The 10,922-nt window shown below is 36.2% G+C and overlaps 1 protein-coding gene across 1 annotated transcript in view; it reads left to right on the forward strand.

The window, feature by feature from the left end:
* The window catches only part of SNX25 (sorting nexin 25), a 130,082-nt gene that overhangs the window by 76,930 nt on the left and 42,230 nt on the right, over positions 1 to 10,922 (forward strand). Inside the window, exons 7-9 of the mRNA XM_006834437.1 lie at positions 5,780 to 5,911; positions 8,333 to 8,605; positions 9,032 to 9,196. Of these exons, the coding sequence (XP_006834500.1) occupies positions 5,780 to 5,911; positions 8,333 to 8,605; positions 9,032 to 9,196 (570 nt within the window). The remainder of the gene's footprint in view (positions 1 to 5,779; positions 5,912 to 8,332; positions 8,606 to 9,031; positions 9,197 to 10,922) is intronic.

A 10,922-nucleotide genomic window follows, 5' to 3' on the forward strand; every position in this document is an offset into this window, starting at 1 on the left:
AGGCAGTTTTTTGAACAGAACATTGGAACACTGATTTGTTTAAAAGGAAGAAAGGTGTGCGGCAGGGTTGTATTGTTTCATCATACATATTCAACCTGTATGCTGATCAAATAATCTGAGAATCTGGGTTCTATGAAGAAAAACATGGCATGAAGATTGGAGGAAGACTAATTAACAACCTGCAATATGCAGATGATGCAATCTTGCTTACTGAAAGTGGAGGACTTAAAATACTGATGAAAATCAAAGAGCACAGCCTTTTGGTATGGATGTATGGATTGTGCCTCACTGTAAAGAAAACAGAAATCCTGACCACTGGACCAATAAACAACATTCTTATCAGTGAATAAAAATTGAAGTTTACAAGGACTTCATTCTTCTTGGATCAACTATTAACACTCATGGAAGCAGCAGTCAGGAAATCAAAGGACATATTGCCTTAGGCAAATCTGCTGCACAAGACCTTTTTAAAGTGTTGAAGAGCAAAGATATCAGCGTGAGCACTAATGTGTGCATGACCCAAGTCATGGTATTTTCAATAACCTCCTGTACATGCGAAACTGGAAAGTAAATAAGAAAGACCATAGAAGAATTGATGCATTTGAGTTACGGTGTTGGAGGATAATATTGAAAGTACCATGGGCTGCCAAAAGAACCAACAGATCTGTGTTGGAAGAAGTGCAGCCAGAGTGCACTTTGGAGGCCAGGATGTCCAAACTTTGTCTCTCATACTTCAGACATATTGCCAGGAAGGACCAGTCGCTGGAGAAGAATACCATGTTTGGTAAGGTGGAGGGTCAGAAAAAAAGAAGAAGACCCCCAGTGAGATGGATTGGCAATATGGCAGAATCAGTAGGCTCAAGCATGGCAACAATTGTGAGGTTGGCCCAGGACCTGACATGTTTCGTTCTGTTGTGCATAGCGTTGCTATGAATTGGTACCGACTCGATGGCATCTAACAACATGGGCAAAATAATGAATGATGCAGAAAGCAACAAAAGAAGATGGAAGGAATACACAGAGTCAACAATGTACCAATAAGAAATGGTTGATATTCAAGCATTTTAAGAGGTAGCATATGATCAAGAGCCAGTGATCCTGAAGGAAGTAGTTCAGTGTGCATTGAAGTTACTGGCCAAGAACAAGGCACCGGGAATAGATGGAATACAAATTGTAATCTTTCAACAAACTGATGCAGTACTGGAGGCACTCATTCATCTATGTCAAGAAACATGGAAGACAACTACCTAATCAACTTACTGGAAATGATCTGTGTTTGTGCCCATTTCAAAGAGAGGTGATCCCATGTAATGCAGAAATCATCAGACAATATCATTGCTATTCCATGAGAGTCAAGTTTTACTAAAGGTAATACAAAAACGGCTGCAGTTATACATTGACAAAGAACTTCTAGAGGTTCAAGCCGGATTTAGAAGAGAACATAGAATGAGGGATATCCTTACTGGTGTCAGATGAATCTTGGCTGAAAACAGGGATTACCAGAAAGATGTCTACCTATGTTTTACTGACTACACAGAAACTTTAGAATGTGTGGATCATGACAAGCTATTGACAACATTGCAAAGTATGAGTATTCCGAACACTTAATTTTGCCATGATGAACCTGTACACATGCCAAGAACCAGTTGTTCAAACAGAACAAGGGAACACTGAAATAATTTAAAATTAGGAAAGATGTGTGCCAGGATTGTATTCTTTCACCGTACTTACTCAATCGGTATGCTGAGCAAATAATCCGAGAAACTGGATTATATGAAGAAAAACATGGCATCAGGATTGGAAGAAGACTCATTAATAACCTCTGATAATGCAGATGATACAACCTTGCTTGCTGAAAGTTAAGAAGACTTAAAATACTTACTGATGAAGATCGAAGGCCACAACCTTTGGTTTGGATTGCATTTCAATGTAAGGAAAACAAAAATCCACACCGCTGGACCAATAAACAACACCCATATCAATGAATAAAAGATAGAAGTTGTGTAAATATTCGTTTTGCTCAGATCCACAATCAATACTCATGGAAGCAGCAGTCAAGAAATCAAAGGACTTACTGCACTAATTAGGCAAATCTCTTTAAAGTGTTGAAGAGCAAAGATGTCAGTTTGAGGACTAACATGTGCCCGACCCAAGCAATGGTATTTTCAGTAACCTCATATGCATGTGAAAGTTGGACAGTGTATAAGGAAGACCATAGAACAATTGATGCATTTGAGTTAGGGTGTTACAGGAGAGTACTAAAAGTACCATGGACTGCCAAAAGAACAACAGATCTGTGTTGAAAAAAGTACAGCCAGATAATAATACTTCAGACATATTATCAGGAGGGACCAGTCACTGGAGAAGGATATCAGTTTTTTGGTAAAGTGGAGTGTTGCAGAAAAGGAGGAAGACCCTCATGATATAGATAGGCACTGTGGCAGAAGCAATGGTGTGAGGCATAGCAATGATTGTGAGGTTGGCCCAGAACTAACTGGGCAATGTTTCGTTCTCTTGTGCATAATGTCACTATGAGTCAGTACCGACTTGATGGCACTTAACAACAATAACAACAAAAATTGTAATTCTTATAACAACCTACAAAGTGTCTCCATTTTATAGATGAAATTGAGACTTTGAGAGTGGCACAGAGAACACAGGACTACAAGGTAACAGAGTCAGAAGTGAAGCCTCGTTATGTCTAGCTCCAAAGACTAAATCATGTAACTGTGCCATGTTACCTTTCTATCTTGTTCTGTTTTCATCCCAGTGTGAAAACAAAATACTTTTGCATGATTTCTTTCTTTCTTTTTTTTCCACAAGAGAGCACCTCCATAAATGTTTCAAAAGGGAAAGAAAAGCTTAATCAAAACTTGAGATGAGAAATGGGAAATGCATGAGGTTGGTTAATCAGTGACAGTAAATGTCTGACCTCTTCTCTAAGATAATTTTCCAAGTCATTTATTTGATCCAAAATTCCAAGTATATTTATTGATCCAAAGTCAATGTGTGAAACAGTGTCCTGGCTCTTTCTGTTGCTACTAAAGTTCTATTGTAGAGCCATAACTACAAAGGGGCTTCAAAAAAGTTTGTGGGGAAATTAAATGAAAAGAATTTTTCCACAGAGTTTTTGAAGCCCCTTTGTATCTCTTTGCTTCTTGATTTTCATATGTTTAGTTTACAGGATTTTTGGGTTTTGTGTGTGTGTGTGTGTGTGTATGGAGAGGGGTTGTTTTTTTTTAAATTGTTTTGTTTTGACCTGAATACAGACCAGATTGATTCCTCTAAAAGTATGCTTAATTACATTTCAGATGTATTTGCTGGCATTTATTTAATTTTATGTATTTAATTTTATATAGTTATTTGGATATAATTGCATTGGTTGTATATATTTATAATTTTAGAGCTGAACATCTTAAAATCCCTTATGTTTTAGAAGTTTTAGACTTGTTTTTTCAAGTCGTTAGGCTTATATTTGTTTCGGAATTCATTTCAAAGGAAGTGAATCTATACTAGGAAGACGCCCTTAGAATTTATTGAAGGTTTGCCATGCTATCTTCCTGCCAGCATCCTCTCCATGTTAAAAATAAATAGAACCTTTGAGAGATCCATCATCCGTAATCAAAGTTGAGACAAGTTACTTCAAACCTCTTTGGTGCATGGACAGTTTGGACTCCTGCTCAAAATACTTCACTGCTAGGGTCGACACAAATTAAAGACAGATTCTACAGTTCCTGAAAGTGTACACACTTAACAAGATACTAATGGTCAGAAATAACTGTGAAAACCAAATATTAATGTTTGTAACAATTGATAGCATCTCCTCTGATTAGTTACTAGAAGTTGTGAGAAATATGCCTAACCTTTCTGCCCACAAAACAGATTAAGTGAATTCCTACTTATTGTTGGTGGCAAAACAGTTGAATGTGTACTGATTGCATGTATTTGATTTTAGAAATGTTCGACTATGACGTTTCTAAAAATTTACCACTGCTGCAATTATTCATTTCATTGCCTTGAACTCTATTTGTTAGTGATGTCTTCGTAACTACTAAATCAAAATTAAGGATATGGCCTTAATATTCATCTAAATTAATTTGAGGCATTTCGCCTAATTAATTGAGTCATGAGTTATTAAGGTCATCTGTTTTTCATATTATAGCAGTCCACACTGAAGATTGTTCTCACTCTTTTCTTCAAATGGCTTGTTTTTGCTTCTTCTGTGAACACTAAAAAAATAAACCAGGCAAAATAGTAAATCCTCTTAATAGTCATCAGCAAAAGAGTAATTGAATTAATTCTGGCATGTCCTGGTGTGGTGCTGTGGGCTAACGTGTCGGACTGCAAAGCCATTTGAACTGCAGGGTTGGTAGTTCAGGCTCACAAGCTGCTCCTTGGAAACCCTATACAAGGTTGCTGTGGGTCGGAATTGACTCAATGGCTCTTAACAACAACAACAACATATAAGGTTGCTAAGGAACTCTGGTAGTGTTGTTGTTATAGCGACTCTGTATGGTGGTGGTGGTGGTGGTGGTGGTAGTATGCCGTGGAGTCGATTCTGACCCACAGCGACCCTGTGTAGGGTTTCCGAGGAGCAGCTGGTGAGCTTGAATTGCAGACCATGACATTCAAATGGCTTTGCAGTCTGGCGCACTAACCCACAGCGCCACACCAGGACTCTTGGTAGTGTTGTTGTTGAGTGCTGTCAAGTCAATTCTGACCCATCGTGACCCTGGATAGGGTTTCCAAGAAGCAGCTGGTGAGCTTGAACTGCCGACCTTGCAGTTTGGTACATTAAGTACAAATTTGGTACAAAAAAGGCTTTGCTGTCTGGTACATTAACTTACAGAGCCACACCAGTAGTGTACTGGTTACTAATTGGGCTGCTAACCTCAAGGTCAGCAGTTCAAAACTACCCACTGTTCCAGGGGAGAAAGATGAGGCCTTCTGCTCCTGTAAAGATTTACAGCCTAAGAATCTTGTTCAGGTTCGCTATGAGTTAGAACCAACTCCACGGCATACCACTACCACCATCACCACCATACAGAGTCGCTATAAGCCAAATCCTACTCGACAGCACTTAGCAGTCATACAATGTACTATTATGAAATAGTTAAAATGATGGTTGTAAAAGATCTTTTAATGAATGTGGTATTTTAAACAAAAAATATCATATAATATTTCATATTTCCTCAACTATATAAAAATAAGATAGAAAGCAAAAATATCAAAGTAATTAGACACTAGTTTCCTGCTGTTTTATACTTAACGGTTCAATTTTTATATTACTAACATCTATTGTTTTTCATATAGAATGTATATACCCTATAGGGCAAGAATTTTTATATTTTATTGCCTAGAACTGTGCCTTATTCAGAGTAGATGCTTGATAAGTCTTTGTTAAATAAATGAATGATTAATAGAAAATGGTCTGTTTTATAAATATGCACTTTGAATATCCAGGGAGCTTTAACCTATTGAAATTTTAGATGAATGAGACATTTAAACTTAATGTTAAGTGCTATTGACTCATAGTAGCCCTGTATAGGGTTTCCAAGGAGCAGCTGGTAGGTTTGAACTGTTGACCTTGTGGTTTGCAGTCCAGTGCTGATCCTACAGCAACACACCATACTAGGTGTGCTATATTACATTGTGTCTGTGAACTTTAAAGATGACGCTTTTTTTCCCCTTAATGTTGAAATTAAATCGTAAAACAAATTGATTTTCAATATTTGCATTTGATTATTGTTTTTTTTTTAACTTTTACTTAAATTAATAGATTCTTCAATTTGAAGATATCTTGGCCAACACATGCTACCGAGAACACTTTCGAATATACATGGAAAGGATAGACAAGAGAGCACTGATCAGTTTTTGGGAATCTGTGGAATGTTTGAAGAATTCTAACAAGGTAGTACATATATAGGCTCAAAGGAGAATTAATCACTCAGTGTTGAAAACTTGCATGTTAAACAGTATATCTGTGTTCCTGTATGAAGATGTAAGATACATATGAATTTGTCTTTAATATAATATTCCATGACAAATAGATAATTATCTTTAATGTAATTATTACATGAGGGGACTTAAAAAATTTGTGGAAAAATTCCAGTCAACAGCACACAGCTGTAGTGGCCATATAGCCAAGGTACAATCACACACAATAAAATCCCATCATCCAGGCAAGAGCCAATACTAGCTGCTGTACACTAGATAAGATAGTCAACACTTGCTACAGTTATTCTGAGTTGAATAATAAGAAAAGTGAAAAGGGAAATCCATTTCCTGATCACATCTACCTGGAGCAATCAGAAAGCTTAATAATATATCAACATACATTCATCTAATTATTGAAAACACATCTAATTATTGAAGATGCCCAAAAGACAGTCCAAGATTTCGACATATGTCCAGAAACAAGATAGAGTAACTGAAACAAATGAGCCGCAGGTAGACCTAGACTTCCCGTTGGAAGGAGGGCAGGCTTTGGAACTAATTCAGGAGAATGAAATTGAGGTGCATCCAAATGTTCCACAAAGAGATTGAGAAAAATAAGGAAGAAGCAGGAAAGTGCTAAAGAAACAATCAAATAAAGTAGAAATAGCATTGGAAACAATTAGACCTACAAAAAGAGGTCCAAACAATTAATAATAAAATATTAGAAATGGAGAATATACTGAAAGGGCAAAGTTGAACTGAAGAGATGGAGGCTAGAAACCAGCAAGCTGGAAGACAAATCTCTCAGTACTGCTAAGATAAAAGAGCAAACAGAAAAAAGGACAAAAAAAAAATCTGAAGAAAGATTCATGTGGGACAACATGAAGAGGAACAGCTTGAGAATTATTGGAATTCTAAAACAGGAAGAATCACACAAGACCACAGATGAGATAGCTGATGAGCTGTTGGAAGAAAATTTCCCTAACATCGTGAAAAATGAAAAGAAAAGGATTCAAGAAGCTCAACTAACTCCAGGAAGAATAGACCCCAAAAGAAAATCTTAATCAAGCTCTCCAAAATCAAAGATAAGGAGAGAATCCTGAAACTAGCTAAGAAAAAGAGAAATGTTACTTACAGAGGCAAGCAAATCAGATTAAGCTCCTGTCTTTCAGCAGAAACCATCCAGGCAAGAAGGCAATGGGGGAGACATATATAAATCCCTAAAAGAAAAAAAACTTGCCAACCAAGAATCCTCTACCCAGCAAAGCTGTCAATCAAATACAGGGGTGTAATCAAAACATTCCAGATAAACAGAAGCTAAGGGATTTTGCCAAAACCAACTTTGTGCTTCAAAACATCCTAAAAGGAGTTCTGTGGACTGAGAACCAACAAGAACAGACAACAACCATTGATTGAAATGCTTGAAGACACCACTCAGAACTCAGTCAACATATGGAAGAGTCCAGTACAGAACATAACCACAAGAACAAATTCAGAGGAGCTGGGAGGTCAGACTATGATCAAAACAATTAAAATGTGAAAGAAGGTGAAAATATAGGAGTAGAGATCCAGGTAATGAGGAGGTCAGGTAGTTCGCAGGGTAAATTAGACTGTTTTAACTGGAGAAAAAAGTTAATAAAATTTAGGATAACCTCAAAATTAATAAGAGCATGCAATCTTTTTAAGTAGCAGTAATTGGATTCCTTTGGATCTAAAAGCTTGGGTATATTTCTTAGCTTTGTCCATTACATTATGTGTCTTGATTTTTTGACTGTTGAAGACTTTGCCTTGAGCTCCTAGAGTTTATGAGATGTCTCTAGAGAAAGTGTGAAGATTATGTTAATCAGGGTAGATGTTTTAATTTTCAAAATAGGTTGCTCTTGATCTGAGTTAATATTTAAGACTAAACTGTAATATAAGCTTCATTACAATGAAATAAGTAATCATTCTGAAGAATATTTGCTTTTATCAAATAACGTTATTAGATTGGCTTTTCTAGGTGAGCTATTGCACTTCTAATTGTTTACATTAGATTAAAAAGTCTATTTAAATTTAACTGATTAAGTATATCCCCATGGAAGTGACGTACATGAAAAGGAATTCATCAGCAGGAAACCTGTTCTGATTCTAACTTTTTTTTCTTCCAGTGTTTAATTGCAGATGTTAACTGTTCGACATAAAGTGTTCATTTTAAGGAACCGGGTTTTTTTTCTCCTTGGGTCTGACATTTCCCCCTGACTGTGGAAACAAAAGCCCCTTACTGGTGCTGGTACAACCATACTGTCTGAATGGCTTTCTTCCAGCTTTGACATGCAGAGAATTCAGAGGAAAATCATTTCTCAAAGATATGATATTTCTTATGTTTTTCTCTTTCTTCATCTTCCTGTCTTTTCAGAATGAAATTCCACAATTAGTTGGTGAAATTTATCAGAATTTCTTTGTGGAGAGCAAAGAAATATCTGTGGAAAAATCACTTTACAAAGAAATCCAGCAGTGTCTTGTAGGAAATAAAGGTATTGAGGTATTCTGCAAAATCCAGGGAGATGTTTATGAGATCCTAAAGGATAGGTATTACCCTTCATTTATTGTCAGTGACCTGTATGAGAAATTGATGACAAAAGAGGAAGAAAAGCATGGCCCACAGTTGATTTCTGAGAAGGATGAAATGGTGAGTCATTGAACTTTCTGCTCCCTTTGTAGTGGATGTGATTTGAATTTGGAACATCTTTAATGTACCAAACTTGTTATGCTCGAGTAGTATAAAAAACAAACTTGAATTATGTTGTTGCTCTGCTATTAGATACCCTTTTCTTCTTCTTTTCTCTTCTGACTGCCTTGGTACCCACCTGCTAATATTGAGTCAGAGGTCTCACTGCCCTCTGCCTTAGACTTAACCCCAATTTGATTCCTAAGAAGTGAGAGCAGATAATCTGTGGGTGGAACATTTGTGGATTTCTACTGTAGCAATCTTTCCTTACTGGACTCTAGTGCTTTGGAGCAGTATTATAAAGATCTAGAATCTATATCATAAATAGTAACTACTGACTATCCTATCTTTATAAGGTATGGTGACTCATGTGGCCTTTCTCCCCAGGGCCAGAGAGGTGAGGCTGGTGAGGAAGCTGTTGATGAAGGCACCAGACGGATTAATGAGCAAGCCAGTTTTGCTGTAAACAAACTTCGAGAACTAAATGATAAACTTGAATATAAAAGGCAAGCTCTAAATTCTATTCAAAATGCACCAAAACCTGACAAGAAGGTAAACTCTTTTGTTTTCAACGTTGTTGCAAATTTTCATTTGTTAAATTTAATAAACAGTAGGTTTTCAGTTTATGTTGAAAATTTCCATTTCATTACAAAGAATACCTTTCTGATATTTTCTCTCTGGTTTGCCTTAAATACCTTTGGGGAAATAAGGAAACATTTTTTTTGTGGCAAAGTCATTTCTGGAATTAAGTTAGATACTAAAGGACAATCTTCTTCCTTTTTTTTTTTTAATGCCTCAAGTACAATTTAGAAAACCTCACAGAATTATGCAAGAAATATATATGTGTGTGTGTGTGTGTGTATTTTTGGGTTTTTTTGCTGAAAGCCAGTAGTTTTTGAAAGTTTAAAAGTGTAGCAGCCTTTCATTTATCATTATTTCTCAAGTTCAAGATATGTGGTATGGCTTCTTGCCTTGAAGTTCAAGCAGGGAGGTGTAGATGAAGTTCTTGAGTGTGCCAAATTACAAAAGTGGTACAGTATGAATGTATGTTTGAGAGCTTCAAGCAGGTCAACAGGAAATCAAATTTATGAAAGCAGTTTCAGTGATTTACTGAAATAAAAATATCAGTCTTCAACTTTGTATGGAATGACAAGAGGCCCTGATACATAATATTGAAAGAGAACAAAGTAGGAAGACTTCGTCTTCTTGATTTTAAAATATATAATACAGCTTTTAACAACAACAACAAATACAGGTATGGTAATCAAAACAACCTGGTATTGGTATAACATCAGAACACATAGACCAATGGCGTAGAATTGAGAATACAGAAACAAACCAATACATCTATGGTCAATTGAGATTTTTCAAGGGTGCTAAGTCTATTTTGTAGGGACAGAGAGTTATTTTAATAAATGGTGCTGGGAAAATTGGAAAAATAGAAAAATGAAGCAGGTTCCGCATCTCACACAAAAATAAATTCAATGCGGATTAATGACCTAAATGTTTAAACTAAAACCTTAAAATTTTTGTGGGGGGAAAAAAGGCCGATGCTATTATGTCTATCCTTAACAATGGATTATCTAATATAATAACAAAAGCACAAAGAGCAAAAGATTAAAATAAATAAATGGGACTTCATAAAAATTAAAAATTTTTACATCAGAAGACTACCAAAAAGTGAAAAGACAAGCTACTAGCTGGGAGAATACCTTCAGAAACCATATAACTGAAAATTGTATAATAACCAAAATATGCATAAAATTTTGGCAGCTTAACCACATAAGGAAACATAATTCAATTATAAATTAGGCAAAGAAGTTGAATAGATATTTTACCAAAAAAGGACAATCAAATGCCTACTAAACAAATAAACTGTTGCTCAGTGTCATTTGCCATCAGAGAGATGCAAATCAAAACTACAATGAGATACCATTTCACTCCTACTAGGATGGCTAATATTGAAAAAAAAAAACCCAATAACAACCCAGAAAACAACAGATGTTATTTAGCAAGGGTATGGGGACAGTTGGAATTGGAAGTCTTATCCATTGCTGGTGGGAAAGCAAAATGGCACAGCTATTGTGGAAAACAGTGTGGCAATTCCTAAAAATCCTAAAAATCGAGCCACCATATGATCCAGCAATTCCACTCCTAGGTATATATCCAAAAGACTTGAAAGCAGAGACTTCTACACTTAGAGTGTTCATTGCTGCACTATTCACAATGGCCAAAAGGTGGAAGCAGCCTGTTGTTGTTGTCAGGTGCCATCGAGTCG

The sequence above is a fragment of the Chrysochloris asiatica genome, unplaced genomic scaffold (genome assembly GCF_000296735.1).
Source record: "Chrysochloris asiatica unplaced genomic scaffold, ChrAsi1.0 scaffold00011, whole genome shotgun sequence".
NCBI classification, from domain to species: domain Eukaryota; kingdom Metazoa; phylum Chordata; class Mammalia; order Afrosoricida; family Chrysochloridae; genus Chrysochloris; species Chrysochloris asiatica.